General features: G+C 44.8%; 1 protein-coding gene across 1 annotated transcript in view; it reads right to left on the reverse strand.

Annotated features, from left to right (window-relative positions):
• Positions 1–14,246, reverse strand: part of TRPM8 (transient receptor potential cation channel subfamily M member 8) — a 106,827-nt gene extending 92,581 nt beyond the window's left edge. Inside the window, exons 1-2 of the mRNA XM_005678748.3 lie at positions 14,203–14,246; positions 45–169 (exon numbers count right to left, since the gene is read on the reverse strand). Coding sequence (XP_005678805.1) covers positions 45–161 — 117 coding nt within the window. The 5' untranslated portion in view covers positions 162–169; positions 14,203–14,246. The remainder of the gene's footprint in view (positions 1–44; positions 170–14,202) is intronic.

Genomic DNA, 16,991 nt, shown 5'->3' on the forward strand with positions numbered 1-16,991 from the left:
CAAAGAACCTTAACTGCGTGTTGAAGGGGGCGCGGTTAACTCACGCTCTCGGTGTAGGACACGTCGGTGCTCCGGGACGTGCTGGAGTACAGCGTCCGGGTGCTGTCGGGCGTGCCGTTCCTCCTTTTCCTCACGCTGAACCGTGCGCCCTTGAAGGACATCTCTTCTCCTGTGGACAAAGCGGAGCGGGGGAAATGGGGTCAGCAACGTGGACAGGCTTCACTGAAGGCTTTACCGCAGTGCCCTCCCCGAGCCCCTCCCGTCTCGCCGTCTGCTGCCCCCAGAGCCCCATCCCTACCTGATCCCCGCCACCGGCCCCCCTAACGGGGTAACTGTCCCCGCGCCTCTGCTCTCCTCGCTTCATCTCTCCTCCGGGACCCAGGCTGAGTTCAGCCCCTCCGTATGCTTTCCCTGGCCCTTCCCTCGTGGGCAGGGCCACTCCAGGTTCTTGTCTGGGGGGTGGGATCCATTATTCCTGACCACCATATAAGGGGGGAAAGGATGGCTCCTTTCAAGCTGATGGCTTTGGAGAGAGCTGTAACCAGCAGCTTGCAGCAAGAAGATCAGCTGACAGGCAGGAGAGACGACTCCTGCCCTGATCCAGACACAGGAAAGGGGAGGAAGACTTTGATCGCCGGGGCAGTAGGGTCCGAGGACCAGTGAGCTCCGGGTCACCAGGACACTTGGAGCCAGCACACGGGTCCCAGGGGCCCCTGACAACTTCCTGCCAGGCTCCAGGAGCAGGCCATGAGCCGAAGGTATCACAGAAGACTCGGTTGCCGTGGAGATGCCCCCGGATGCTCCCTGCTCTTCTGGGGATCCGAGTCTCCCATCCCAGCTTCAGGAGCAAACCTGTCCCTCTTGTCTCCCAAACATTATCTCAGACCTGTATCCACCAACAGCTACATCACATCCCTGGGTGATTGAGCAGACACAGCAAACATGGGGTTCCTAGAACAAAGGCATCATCCTTCTCCTACGCTCCCCTCTGCCCTCCCCTCTGACCCTCTGTCTGCTCCTGGGACCAAGCTCCCCCCGCTGCCTGTGACCTCTCTACCTACCACCCTCGCCTCTGTCATCACCACATCCAAGGGGTAGTCCCACCCCTTTGCCCCTCTCCAGCTCTTCCAGTGGCCCACAGCTGCCCCCCAGACCCAGGTACCTCAGCCTGACCTCACTCACCTCCCTCTCCTTCTGGGCCAGGCTCCTCACTGGGCCCCAACTTAGCCATGTGAATCCCACGGTCTGTCTGCAGCCCTCTTCCCCAAATCCCCCCACACCCAGCTGGTTATCTCCTGCTCACCCTCCTGATCTTATGCACCATCTCTTCAGGGAGGTACCAGTGATGCCCAGGCTGGCACAGGTGCCCAGTGGCCTATTCTAGAAGCACCGTCTACTCTCCACCAAGACATGAGTACCCTGATATGTTTCATGATCTGTTTGGCCCCCCATCTGTCTACTTAAGACTAAAACCAGATCTATCTGTTCAGCAAGGAGATCAAACCAGTCAATCCTAAAGGAGATCAACTCTGAACATTCATTGGAAGGACTGATGCTGAAGCTGAAACTCCAATACTTTGGCCCCTGGATGCAAAGATCCCACTCATTGGAAAAAATCTTGATGCTGGGAAAGATTGAAGGCAGGAGGAGAAGGGGTGACAGAGGATGAGATGGTTAAACAGTGTCACCGACTCAGTGGACATGAATTTGGGCAAACTCCAGGAGATACTGAAGGACAGAGGAGTCTGGCATGCTGCAGTCCATGGGGTCTCAAAGAGATGGACACAACTGAGCAACTGAACAACAACTGTATTCCCAGAGCCTGGCACAGAGCCCAAAGCAGAATGTATTAATACCAAGACTGATGGAATACATAAGCGATTATATAACACTCCCCCTCACCCCCAAAATCCTCCTTTAGTTTCCAAATTAATTCCACCTCGCCTTCCACACCCCCTGCAAGTGGAAAGACTGAGACCCACGGCTCAGCCACTCGGCTGCTGACTTCTCAGCTTGGCTCCTCCTCCCAAACCACCAGTCCCAGCCTCAAAACCCTCCCAGGCCACAGAGATTGGAGGCCTCTTTAAACCCCACTGAGAACCCTCAGGCCAGGCTGTTTAAAACAACAAGTGCTTCTTTTACTTCTCTCTCTAGGCGTTTCACAGAGAGACTCAGAGCATTAATTGGTACTTTACATACATTATTGTAAAACCACAAATCAATCCTGCCAGGGATTTACTGTGATTCCCATACAGCAGCAAATGGCTTCTAAGTAGGGCACCAACGGTCAGCAAGTGATTTCATTTGCTCACAATGAGAAAACTGCTTATTTCATTGCAGCAGAAAATGTCTATTTTTGCTTTTTAATCACAGTTCAAATAAGAAATGGGAAGGCTGTGTAAAGAGGGCAGGAAGCAGTCCTGTTCTGACATTTCAGGGGCCTTTATTCCATGTTAGTTTCTAATGGGTTTTCTGAGGTCAGCTGATATTCTAGCTGACTAATTATGGGTCTGGACCACCTTCACACTGCCTCACATGCCAAGTATGCCAGGTACACCGTTTATCCATCTCCTAAACACAGTTGGGAGTTAAGGCTTGGGTCTGAAAGGGGTATTAGGAGAGGGGACATAGGGTCGAGGACCAAGGGCTTCTAGGGAGGTCTGGAGAGGAGAGGAGAGGGTCTACAGGGGCCCCCAGGATCCTTGGAGAGTCATCCACCCCTGAAAGGGGGTGAACTGGAAAAGCAAAATGACAACCAAGAGGAGGAGAAAGTGAAAGTCACACCAGGGAGAAACCAGTTAATGCATCAAATACTAAGGAAAAGTCATAAAGTGATGCCGCTAGGTCGAACAATACAAAACCCTGTAGAAAAGAGGGTGAAAGAATCCAAAGCCATCAAACAAGGAAGCACAAGTCACTAATAAACACAGGCATAAGCTATGCCTTCCTAGTAATACAAACAGTGAACCTCCAGGGACAGTGAAGCATCCAGGGGAGACAGTCTCAGATGACAGAATTTGATGTTGAAAAGAGCTTAGTGCAAACTCTCTCATATGGCTGGGGGGGGGCAGGGGAGGTAAAAATCATTTTCCAGCTTGCCAACCAGTGCGGCAACAATATAGCAAAAGTTCAAATGTTATCTTTGGAGCTTTGGAGAATTCTAGATAAAAGAAGTCATCAGAAAGACATTGAAGGGTATACTGAGAAGATCTTCATTTCATAGAAAAAATTAGAAATGACCTAAAGTCCCAACAATAGGAGAACATTACATGCAGAGGGAGTAAGAAGATGGTACCATGAATGAGGTGTATGTTAATGACACAGAAAAATTGATAAGATTTATTGTGAGCAGAGGAAAAGCAGGAGGCAGGAAATGCCAGTGGTCAGGAGCTCAGACCTTAGAAAGACAGTCAGCTTGGGTTCAACCACCCACCCTGTGACCTTTAGTGGGTCTTTCCCTCTCTCGGCTTTGCTATAAACGTGAAGGAGGGAGGAGAAGGGGATGACAGAGGATGAGAAGGTTGATGGCATCACCGATTCAAAGGACATGAGTCTGTGCAAACTCTGGGAGATAGTGAAGGACAGGGAAGCCTGGCGTGCTGCAGTCCATGGGGTCGCAGAGTCCGACACCACTGAGTGACTAACAGCAACAAAGAAGGAGCCAACACACAATGCGATCGAAGAAGAGCGTGTACAATCATTACATATAATGTGTACAAGGCACATGGAAGTAAATGCGCCAAGATGGTAACCACTGCTATATGTGTGGGTGGGACTGAGTGACTTTAATTGTATCCTTTCACTTGTTATATTTGGCAAAATTAAATGTATTCCTTATGTACTGAAAACACATTTAATAAACAGGAAATGTTTCTAGAGACTGAGTAAGGCAAAGAAAACCAATGACCTTAGTGATAACGTTTCAGTAAGTAAAGGTGAGAGACTGAGGACCATAGGACAGACCGCTCCATCCACAAGAGCACATGGGTGGGGATAGCTATAGGGGAGGGGAGGGTCACAGGCTGACTTGTTAACTTGTGGAATTGTGTTTAAATCTTGGGGGATGAAAACTAGCAGAGAGAGAGAAACAGTTATGACGATATAGAGCACAGTGTAGGACTTTGTGGGGCAGTTGGGAGCAGTAAGACTATCAACATGAAACTGATCAACTGAGGATAAATGATAAATCAAAGATAAAAGGAAAACAGAGTCGAGAATAACATAATAAATGCTGATGACAATTTGGGGGATCTTTTTCTTTCCCCTCTCGCATCGTGATCTTTGAAATTAGTCCTGGACATGACACTGACCTCCTATGGCCCCAGGGCCTCGGTCTCAACTGGACTGTCTGACACGTACTGCAGAGAAGAAATGCCACGTCTGCCCCAGACGGGAGGCTGGCTGGGGACACTGCACGCACGTGAAACTGCACACTATGAAACTCTAGAGCAGTCGTTTAAAAAGCCAGGTTTAGAGTAGTGCTCTCAAAGGTGGAGCTTAGGGCTTCCCGGTTGTGAGGGGCTCAAGGACCCCTCCCCACACCCGTGGGAAGAGTGCTGCTCCTTCAGATTTGTATCTTCAGGGTCCTAACAGGCTCCCTCTGGGGAAGGGTTTGTGCTGCCCAAAAGCATCCGCACACATCTGCTCTGGAGCTTGGCTGTGCACTCACTCTTGGTCACCCAACCGCATGGGCCACCAAGAGACGTCTGCAGCTTCCGTCTCTTGGAATGGAGAAGAAAGAACTACTTTGCTTGAGGAGAAGTGAGTTTGTAAATGGTTTGCCAAGCTCCAGAAGTTAAAGGTGATGGGCTGATTCCCCAAAACCCCAACACTTAGGGGTCGGAGTTTCACATACGTCTTGGAATACATGATCAGGTAACTCCCAAACTGCAACATGACACAACGGCACAAGGCTTAAGCCTAATACGTAACTCTTATGGTCTTAAAGCCTAGCCAAATTCTCTCTTGGACATGGCTTTCTCTGGGTCAGAAGTGAGACGTTTGGGACTTCAGAAATGAGGTATGGTCGTCCAGTGGTTAAGAATTCGCCTGCTAATGGAGAGGACACGGGTTCCATCCCTGGTTCCAAGGAGCAGCTAAGCCCGTGAGCCACAACTGCTGAGCCTGTGTGCCGCAAGTACTGAAGCCTGTGTGCTCAGCAACAAGGGAAGCCACTGCAATAAGCCCACCTGCCGCAAGGAAGGCTAGCTCCGGCCCACAGTAATAAGGCCTGCATGCAGCAGGGAAGACCCAGAGCAACCGAAAACAAAAGTAAATAAATAATTTTTTTAATGAGATATTTGGTATCCACATGAAAGAGACATTCCACCCACTTGGAGGGCAGTGGAGTATGATGTCGTCAAGCATGAGTTTCAAGACTAGGACCATCTTCTTGCTTTATCTGAGTGTAGTTCTCTCAACTAATGAAATTCTCACTTAGGAGTAGGAAAACGGAGTCAGGAAAATGACAGCGCCAGATGTAGACTAACCCCACCGGGAGGCCTCTCCAAGCAAGAGTCCACCAGTGAAACAACATTAAACACACTCCGCAATGTGGATATGATGTCTGATAAGGTGGATTTCATATAATTAATTCACACACGCAGCTTACTCTATTATTCTGCTTCTTAAAAAATTGTAGAGTTGGCCAATGCATCAGGAAAGCACTAGCTTCCTAACACAGGCCAGAATTTCAAAAGTGAAAGTGTGAAAGTAGAAGTGCAAATCAAATGCAACTCTTTGTCCATGGAATTCTCTAGGCCAGAATACTGGAGTGGGTAGCCTTTCCCTTCTCCAGGGCATCTTCCCAAGCCAGGGATCGAACCCAGGTCTCCCGCATTGCGGGCGGATTCCTTACCAGCTGAGCCACAAGGGAAGCCCAAGAATACTGGAGTGGTTAGCCTTTCCCTTCTCCAGTGGATCTTCCCAACCCAGGAATTCAACTGGGGTCTCCTGAGTTGCAGGCGGATTCTTTACCAAAACTTCAGGCAAAAAATGAAAAATGTACTTTTCTTCAGTAATGAAACGTACAATGTCAAGAGGAATTCAAATAAACACACCAAGCGTGCATGCTCAGCTGTGTCCGATTCTTAGTGACTCCATGGACTCCATGAGCCCACTAGGCTCCTCTGTCCGTGGGATTTCTCTGGCAAGAATACTGGAAAGGGTTGCCATTCCCTTCTCCAGGGGATCTTCCCAAACCAGGGACCCAACTCACATCTCCTGCATTGTGGGTGGTTTCTTTACCACTGAGCCACCAGGAAGCCCAGATGTTGATTCCTGTAGGACCACCTTCACCAGCTTCAATGTGAAGTCTCTGAGAAGGTAGTGCTGACCTGATCAGAAGCATGAAGGAAAAGAATCTCAAAGTGAAAGAACCTGTTTGGATGCCTCCCAAGACTCTGAGAATAACTACAAGGAAAACTCCTTGTGGTGATGGTTCTAAGACTTGAGATTGATTCCAGATGAGGATCCACAAGCTACTCATGGACCACACAGTCCTTCTGAGATTGTCGAGCAGATCCCTTCCATCAAGACTGAGCCAGAAGTCAAGGTGGAAGCCGCCATTGCCAATGTCTAAATCAACCTTTTTAATAAATTGATAATCAGTTATTTAACAAAAGGAAAGAAGAATAAGTTCCACACAGCAGACGTAGCAAAAGCCAATAGGATAAATCTTCTTCCCTGGAGTAGGGAAAGAACTGAAAGTGAAGTCACTCAGTCGTGTCCGACTCTTTGTGAACCCATGGACTGTAGCCCACCAGGCTCCTCCGTCCATGGAGTTTTCCAGGCAAGAGTACTGGAGTGGGTTGCCAACTGAGTCTTCAATATTAAAAAAAAAAAAGTCTCATGCCAGGTGAAATTAATAGGCTTAAAGGTACCCAGTGAAATTATTTAAGGATAAAAATAAAGATAAAGCTATACAAGCAGGCAAAACAGAAAATTTCTTTGGTATGTATGGATGTTAGGAATAGCTTGTGTTCTTTGTACTTTCATATACATTTTCATGTCTAAATTTGAAACTTTATTAAGGATGTCTTGATTTTTGAGTTTTAAAAATGTTTAAGACAATGAATTTTCTTGAATTAAAGGTTGCAGTAGCTTTAAAAATAACCCAGATACATGTACAAACGAAATCTCAGATGTTCTTGGAAACTTTACAGGCATAAGACTCTGGCTGAACTTCACAATGTAAGGACTGTTAAGTGAAAATTGCCCAGGGAGAGGAAAGCCCTACATCTAGAAAAAGACATTGTGGACAACTCTTAAAGGTTTTAGATCTGCCCAGAAATCCACCTCATATCTGAAATTTCCCTCTGTCTCTTCCTCTAATGAAGTGTGTTACTGGTTATAGCATTCAAGATAACAGAAAGCACTGCATATAAGGGGAAAGATTGCGATGTAGGAATTGTGTCCTCAGCCAACACAAATGTGAATACAGCAGAAAGCACCCTCAGGAACTGGAGGAGGAGGTCAGAGGGAAACCACACAACTTGCAGCCATTCAAAAAGAGGGTTTTGAAGGGAGTGATGAGTTTAAAGAATAAATGGAAAAGATATTGGAACTTAATTTTTTTTGCACTTTAATTTTTTTTGTATTCTATCTCAGTGCACAAATATTTGAAGAGACTTACTAAGATATTATTGAAAACAAAGGAACCAGAGAGAAAGAGGTGAGCAGAGATTAAAATGAAAGAGAAACTAGTAAGGCGAAGGGCTCCTGCAGAGCATGGAAAGCCTGCTTGTGGGGCATGGCTAGAAACTGCAACCTAATTGCAAGAGACATTGTCACCCTGCTTATTTAACTTACATGCAGAGTACATCATGAGAAACACTGGGCTGGAGGAAGCACTAGCTGGAATCAAGATTGCCGGGAGAAATGTCAATACCCTCAGATAAGCAGATGATACCACCCTTATGGCAGAAAGTGAAGAGGAGCTAAAAAGCCTCTTGATGAAAGTAAAAGTGGAGAGTGAAAGTGTTGGCTCAAAGCTCAACATTCAGAAAACTAAGATCATGGCATCCGGTCCTATTGCTTCATGGCAAACAGGTGGGGAAACAGTGGGAAAAGTGTCAGACTTTATTTTTCTGGGCTCCAAAATCACTGCAGATGGTGACTGCAGCCATGAAATTAAAAGATGCTTACTCCTTGGAAGGAAAGTTATGACCAACCTAGGCAGCATATTAAAAAGCAGAGACATTATTTTGCCAACAAAGGTCCGTCTAGTCAAGGCTATGGTTTTTCCAGTGGTCATGTATGGATGTGCGAGTTGGACTGTGAAGAAAGCTGAGCGCCGAAGAATTGATGCGTTTGAACTATGGTGTTGGAGAAGACTCTTGAGAGTCCCTTGGACTGCAAGGATATCCAGCCAGCCTATCCTAAAGGAGATCAGTCCTGAGTGTTCATTGGAAGGACTGATATTGAAGCTGAAACTGCAGTACTTTGGCCACCTCATGTAGAGAGCCGACTCATTTGCAAAGACCCTGATGCTGGGAAAGACTGAGGGCAGGAGGAGAAGGGGACGACAGAGGATGAGATGGTTGGATGGCATCACCGACTCAGTGGACATGGGTTTGGGTGAACTCTGGGAGTTGGTGATGGACAGGGAGGCCTGGCGTGCTGTGATTCATGGGGTCGCAAAGAGTTAGACACGACTGAGCGACTGAACTGAACTGAACTGAAAGCAAGGGAACACGGTCAATTTCACGTTTCACAGAGTCCATAAAGCAAGGTCAAACCCATATTCCCTGATCCAGAGTCCAGTATACAAACGGATCCTGCTGCTTGGGTGGCATGGGGCAGACGGCGAGACTGTGAAGGAGCAGCATGGGGGGTATTTTTCCAGCAGTAGCAGTAGAACAGCTCCACAACGTGATTGCGGTGGTGGCTACACAGATCTACTCATGCTAAATTGCATAAAACTCTACACCTGCTTCCTAGGTGGTGCAGTGGCAAAGAATCCACCTGCCAATGCAGGTGAGGGTTCGATCCCCGGGATGGGAAGATCCTCTGGAGTAGGAAGTGGCAACCCAGTCTAGTATTCTTGCCTGGCTTTTCCCATGGACAGAGGAGCCTGGCAGGCTACAGTCCATGGGGCCACAAAGAGTCAGACGTGACTGAGCACGCAGGCACACACTGCACGTGCAAATGAGAAAAATCTGAATAAATAAAGGCTGTGGAGTATACCAGGGTCAGTTCCCTGGTTTTGATATTATACTCTGTACATGTGATGTTACCTTTGTGGGGAACCAGGTGAAGGTGACCTGGGATCTCTGTACTATTTTTTCAATTTCAAATGGATAATCCTATGTGACTGTTTCACACATATTTGAGTATGTATGAAAGGCAGCAATTTGAACCTTAGCATGTGCAAAAGCAGTGACAATTTCCAAGCTACAATTTAAGAGGGCCTCAGAGGCAGCAATTTGACTCTGACTGGTGGGCTACTCTGAGTCTGTTATTATCTCAAAATAATAAGTTAAAAGAAATAAACCTGTATAAAAAGAACACTGGGCCACACGATAGGAGACATCTTGACATAACCCTGTAATACCTACAGCACCAAGCTCTGTGGCCGCCTAGTATAAAGTGCTGAATGCCAGTGGAAGATGCCTGACTAAGGTAAAATTCAGTGCAGGCAATTCTGCAGTAGGGACAAACGATGGCTCCAGTATAGAAGTGTCTGAGAGTTTGGCCAGATTTAGGACTTACTTCTTCTTGTTCAGTCACTCAGCCATGTGTGACTCTTTGTGACCCCATGGACTACAGCATGGCAGGCTTCCCTGTCCTTCACCATCTCCCTGAGCTTGCTCAAACTCATGTCCACTGAGTTGGTGATGCCATCCAACCGTCTCATCCTCTGTTGTCCCCTTCTCCTCCAGCCTTCACTCTTTCCCAGCATCAGGGTCTTTTCCAATGAGTTGGCCCTTTGCATTAGGCGGCAAAAGTGCTGGAGCTTCAGATCCAGCATCAGTCCTTCCAATGAGTATTCAGGTTTGATTTCTTTTAGGATTGACTGGTTTGATTTCCTCCTTATTTGTTGAATGATGTAAAATCTTTCTTGTTTTCATTAATATCTCAATTATTTTTACTTATGGTCCTTATTCTCGGATTGCAGGTGACTCTTATTAAATTAATGGAGTCCTAATACCCACCAAGAAGATTATCTCAGTGACAATTAAAGTCACAGTGGATTCTGAACAAGCCTTCATGATTTCCAACTTTACCATAGATTGTGAAGATACTGCTTACCATCCACATCAGGACGGCAGCTCTGTGCTAACCACTTCCCACTTTCTCCAATTTCCCACGTGGAAACACATGCAGCGAAATCACTGGGGGCCTCACTCAAACTCAGACTTGTGGGCCCCACCCACAGCGGCCCCACAGATCTGGGGTGGGACGCAGATTCAGCAACTCTAACATGTTTCCTGATGCTGCTGAGACTGCTGCAGCTGCAGAACCTCTCAGCTCAGGCAGGAGGCAACCAGTAACACCAATCAGATTTTTTTCAAAGCTTGTACTGGAATCTTTTTCAAGCACAAGCATGGCATTGACTGGACACTTCAGAGGAGGCCGCGTGTCATGTATTCAGTCTGTATTTTGTTGTTGAGTCGCTCAGTCATGTCTGAATCTTTTGTGACCCTATGAACTGTAGCCAACCAGAGTCCTCTGTCCATGGGATTCCCCAGGCGAGAATATTGCAGTGGGTTGCCATTTCCTCCTCCAGAGGGTCTTCCCAATCCAGAGACCAAACCACATCTCCTGCATTGGGAGGTGGATTCTTTACCATTGAACCATCAGGAAAGCCCTCAGTCTGTATTTAGAGAAACCCTAGATTCATAAGCCTTGGGTACAAAAGTGAACACTGTTATCAATATTAGTATTCATCCACTTTCTGCCACCTCTTTTCATTCACAAAAAAACAAACAAACAAACAAGGAGACCTGGGAAGGGGGAGAGGGACTATTTGAAGCAAAACGTGGAGAAGCCTAAGAAAGAGATTTTTACCTCTCTGGAAATAGTCTGGAATTAAGAAATCCAATAACCCTGCTCTCTTCATCCTGTTTCAACCCTTAATGTTGTCTCTATCCATTAAAGTTCTATGGTCAGTTATAACATTTTTACAAACAATAATCCTAGCATTTTTGTCTGGAAGCCTCTACTAAACACTGCATTGCTAAGAAGCACAGGCTCCAGACCTGAGTTGTTCAGTCCAGCAGGCCTGAGCCACTTGTGCCTGGGGAGCATGTGACATGTGGCTGGTGTAGCAGATACTCTGTAAGTGTATAATACACAGTGGATTTTGAAGATTTAAAATGAAAAAAAAAAAAAGTAAACCATGGCATTTATAATATTTATATTGGTTACATGTTAAAATGAAAATATTCCAGGGATATTACTAAATGAAATAGAGTACAGAAATTTTATAAAATAAAAGAATCTTTGACTAGAAAAAAATCAAATTTTTCTCAAGAAAACTTTGGCTGAGTGTTCTTTTGTGGTTGCAAGTTGAGTTTATAAACAGCACGATTTGTCCTGATAGCACATGACACATATATCTTCATGAAGCTAGGAATGAATAACAGCTTTGTCTTATGTAAAGCTGGTTATGTGCCAGGCACTGTGCTACACTGTTCACTTTGTGAAGTGAAGAGTGTGTCAACTTTCCTAATCCTCCCATGAATTAGACGGATTATTATTTTCCCTCTTAAATGAATGAGGAAACCAAGGCGCAGAGAGGTGAAGTGACTTCCCCAAAGTCAGACAGCTGATAAGTCGGGTATGCAACATTCACACCAAAGCAGCCTGGCCTGGGAGTCTAATCCTTAAAATTTAAGCTCCTTTTACCACTTTACTAAGCCCTTGTGAAAGAAAAGATTGTCATATTTACTGTATCGATACACTATCAAAATTTAAAGAATTAAAAACTTTGTTTTGCTGATGGAGGGGAGTAGGCTGACATTACTTTTATCACTGACAATCACAATGATTTCAAATAGTCTAGAAATTTCGAATGGTCACCCATCAACAAGAGAATACTCTTTCATCCCGTGAGCCGAAAACAAAAACAAAAATCAACTTGCTATGTTATTGTTCTAACACTGGAGTGTCTTTTGGCGTGTTTTTAGAATTGTGTTTCAGCCTGCCTATCACCATGTTCAAACCAGTGCTAAGATGCCAGTTTCAAGTTCTAAGTCTCTCTCTGATTTCTAAAAGAACAGAAAAAAAAAAAAAAAAAAGAATAAATAATAAGTTCATGTTACTAATCTTGAATGAGAGAGGAAGTAAATTGTTCATGTTCTGTTGAAAATGTTCCAAAAGGCCCAAACCAAACCCCAGCCATCTCCACTCTTCACTCCCATCAATTATTCATTGTAATGATTAGTGTGACACTTGCAGAGGCTTCAAATATAAATGACACCATCCAGAGAAATCTTCTTAACTCTCATTTTGGCAACAGTGCTACAGCGAGGCCTGCAAAAGCTACGGTGACCTGCAAGGTCTGTCTACACCTTTGTCTGCACGCCTCACGCACCCTTAGAGAAGAACTGAGATTTGTTTGGTTACAGGAATCGTCCTGCTTTTCTAATTGCCTCTGTCGACCATATTTTTTTTTGTGTGTGTGTGTGTGTGTGATTTGAATAGATAGTTAAAAACTGGGGAAATGCCAGAAGCCAATGGAGGCTCCTAAAGTCATCAATCTCATGTGAAGTGAAATAACAGTGTTAGTCGCTCAGGTGTGCCCGACTCTTATGCGACCCCGTGGACTGTAGCCCACCAGGCTCCTCTGTCCATGGGATTCTCCAGGCCAGAATAGTGGAGTGGGTAGCCATTCCCTTCTCCAGGGGACCTTCCCCACCCAGGGACCGAACCCACATCTCCTGCATTGCAGGCAGATTCTTCACCATCTGAGCCATCAGGGAAGCCCCCACGTGTCCTGAACCAAAGATAATAGGAAAGAGACAGGAGGCAGGACAGGGCAGCAGATGATGCTTGAAGGAGAAAGGCAGAGGGTCCCTGTGGTGCCTGGAACTCTGTTGTCTGATGCGATGCCAAGAATCACATCAGTTCTTAGGCAAAACCAAAAAAAAATTAATAATGGATGATAACAACTTTGTTCCAAATTTTAAAGAATTGTACATCCAAAGCCCTAACCTTAGAAGAAATTTCTTTATCCTCTACGATACTGACAAGCGAAAACTCCTGCCATAATAAGCATATTTGTAGGCATACATATAGAACAGACCTGAGGAATAACCATTCTCTTACTTTCTGCTGAAGAATCTTTACACTGAAAAAGTCAGCACTAGCAATAATGGCTTCAAAATTAAACAGAAATAAAACCTTTAATTATTCATCCAACTCCTCAGAGTTTCTTGCTTGCTTCTAAATGATAGAAGCAATGAGCATATTTCAGAAGCTAAAAAAAACAGAACTAAAGGAACCACAGTGTGTAAAAGTAAGTCAAATATACCTTTCTCCTTTTATTATCAAGACCATTGACCATCTGAATGCATACTTTCTGAATGTTCATTTATATGTCACCAAGTCTAGATTTAAGAACAACCTGTTTTAAGGACCTACCGTATATCACAGAGAATTCTGCTCAATGTTATAAGCCAGGATGGATGGGAAGGGAGTCTGGGGGAGAATGGATACAGGTATATGTATAGCTGAGTCCCTCCCCTGTTCACCTGAAACTATCACAACATTGTTAATAAGCTATACTCCGATACAAAATAAAAAGTTTTTAAAAAATTAAAGTCATAAAAATTAAAAAACAAAAAAAAAGAACAAGCTGTTTAGCTCCCAATAGGTTTGGAAACATAGGATTGTTTAACGTAGTCAGTTGCAGACATAAGAAGCTGGCAACTTTTTAGTAAAACTCATCTGACGACATTTCTGACTCTGCCAATCAGAGGGGAAAAAACTGCAGATTTATTTTAAATCACTCAAAATCCAGCACAGATTTATACATTTCTAAATAAATCCGAATGAGACTAAAGACACCTGTTCACTAGCATTTTGCTTATCCATACAGATCTTTGAGAAATTTCCAATTTCATCTTCCTTTAATTTCTTACCTTCATAGAAAAAACAAAGGGTATTCTGCTCAGAGACACTAAACTCACATCAATTCTACAAGTTACACAATTGCAACACTTACCGAAAGATGCAAGGCAAAAGTTGGTAACTTACCCGTGGAAGTTTATCAGACAGGATCTGCTTTACTCCAAGGATCCTGCTCCTCTGATGCACTTGCAAAAGGAAGAGGCTTTTTATAACTTGAGCCTTCTCAGCCCCGCCCTCTTCTCCGAAGTTCTTTTAAGAGGAGGAACCAAAAAAACACACACACACACACACACAAAACTCCAGGCACCAAATACAATGGAAGTGTAGTCATTGACTTTGAGTAAAGAACGGATATTCACGGAACAGAGTATTTTAAATGCTCATAAAGCAGAATACCAAATCCCCACTCTTGGCTTGCCAATTGTCAATTGTATCATAGTATTAAACACACTAAAGCTGAATTTCTACAATTATGGCACATTTTAAAAACCGCAGATGAAACAGGAAATGCTCATTATGGAAAGTCATGACAAGATTAATTAATAGATTAAAAGCTAATGATTAAGATTAAGAAAATTTCTTAAGTAGAGGAAATTTAACACATGTATTTTCATCGGTTTTGTTAACTTTCTCCACACCGACATATATTCAGTATTGGGATGGCTGGCAGGGCTGAGGTGCAAGTCACAAGAGATCTCAGCAAGGCCGGGGGCTTCCCAGCCAGCCCCGTGGTTAAGACTCCCTGCTCTCAATGCAGGGGGCCTGGGTTCAGTCTCTGGTCACAAAACTAGATCCCGTATGCCACACTTGCATGCTGCAACAGTCAAATAAATAAATAAATATTTTTTAAAAACTCAGCAAGGCTGGCTTTATTAATCCATAGTTGTTTCCATGTCCCCTTTAAACTACACTTTGTCTTTGTGACAACTCCACTGGGAGAAATGAAATAATAATCAATGGGGACAATTTTCAGCCATTTTATTGAAGTGATGTACCACAAGCATAATTTAAACAGGTTTGTTATAGTTCATGTTCCTTGAAAAGTGAAGTGAAAGCCGCTCAGTCATGTCCAACTCTTTGCAACCCCATAGGGTACAGTCCGTGGAATTCTCTAGGCCAGAATACTGGAGTGGGTTCTTTTTCCATTCTCTAGGGGACATTCCCAACCAAGGGTTCGAACCCAGGTCTTCTGCATACAGGCGGATTCTTTACCAGCTGAGCCACAAGGGAAGCCCAAGGATACTGGAGTGGGTAGCCTATCCCTTCTCCAGCAGATCTTCCCGACCCAGGAATCTCCTGCATTGTGGGGTCTCCTGCATTGCAGGTGGATTCTTTATCAACTGAGAGATTCTGTTATGTAGTCATATATGAAGTATACATTTCAGGTAAGTAGAAATAGGATGGTATAATTTAAAATTTGATTAAAGGGTCAAAAGAATGCCAAGAGGCTAGAGATTAAATATAATGGAAGTCATGGGGCAATTTTGTAAAGACAGAGGGGTTTGATCAAGGTGTGAAAGGAGGGCTATGACATAATTAATTATAGTGGTAACTCCTAGAAAAAGCTTATTCAGTTCAGGGAGGAAATCCTGTTGACAAAGGAAATCTTTAAGAAAAAGCTTAAGATAAGGCCACAGATACTCCAAGGGTCAGACAGGTAATGAATAATGTGACCTAGTGTGAAGCAATAGGGAGAAGTGAGGACTGTGGAAAACTGGAAACATTGGGATCGCATCTGAATGAGGACCTATGTAAGAAGAGATCTAGCCAGAAGCAGAGAGAGAATCAGAGAAATCTCAGAATCGCCACAAATGTGGGTCCTAGGACTAAGAACTCTTACACCCTTAACCCCTACAATTTCCTTCCCAACACACGCATGTACACACACATGTACACACACATACACACACATGCACACACACATACAGAGGCCGTGGATCTGTTCCTCTCTGTCCTCAGACTGCAATCTGCACAGCATCCTTCCGGGTGTTTTTGGAGATGCAAAGGAATTGGAAAGCAGAGCCTAACGTTTAGTTTGAAAACCAAGCTATGAACTGAAAAAGGCCACAAAGCTAGGAAATTACAGAGACTGAAGTACCAACTGCATACTGCTCTGCTGTGGAGGAATAATCCTTGTCAAAGGTGGAGGAGCAGAGACCCCAGGCTGGCAGAAGGAGGGCTGAGAGCAGAGGGGGATGAGCTCAGCGTGGGGGGAGGTGAGAGCAATCGGGGGAAGGAGGAAGCGCAACTCAGGTGAACCATCTAGAGCCGCTGCACGTGGGGGTGTAGAGCTCTGTTTGCAGGGAAAGGTTCAAACTATGCGTTGCCAGCACTTCCCTGATGGTCCAGTTAAGACTTCACCTCCAACACAGGGAGTGCTGGTTGGATCCCTTGTTGGAGAGCTAAGATCCCACATGCCTTGAGATTAAAAAACCAAAACATATAACAAAGCAATATTGTAGCAAATTCAATAAAGACTTTTAAAATGGTCCACATGAAAAAACTCTAAATATATATATATATATATATATATATATATATATATATATATATACATGCTGCCAAGTAATTGGTGTGAGTTACAAAACAGGGTGTACAATTACATCTGGGGTTAAAATATATCTAGGGAGAAAGATTGAAGGCAGGAGGAGAAGGGGATGACAGAGGATAAGATGGTTGAATGGCATCACTGACTTGATGGACATGAGTTTGAGTAAGCTCAGGGAGTTGGTGATGGACAGGGAGGCCTGGCGTGCTGCAGTCTGGTCGCAAAGATTTGGACATGACTGAGCAACTGAACTGAACTGAGGGAGAAAGAACCAAAGGAGAAGGAGGCTGCCTTGATGCTGGAAGGAGGGGGACTGTGTTGTGGAGAACCAACCGGGCTGACTCTGCAGGCATGTCATGGTCCTGAG

The sequence above is a fragment of the Capra hircus genome, chromosome 3 (genome assembly GCF_001704415.2).
Source record: "Capra hircus breed San Clemente chromosome 3, ASM170441v1, whole genome shotgun sequence".
Taxonomy (NCBI): domain Eukaryota; kingdom Metazoa; phylum Chordata; class Mammalia; order Artiodactyla; family Bovidae; genus Capra; species Capra hircus.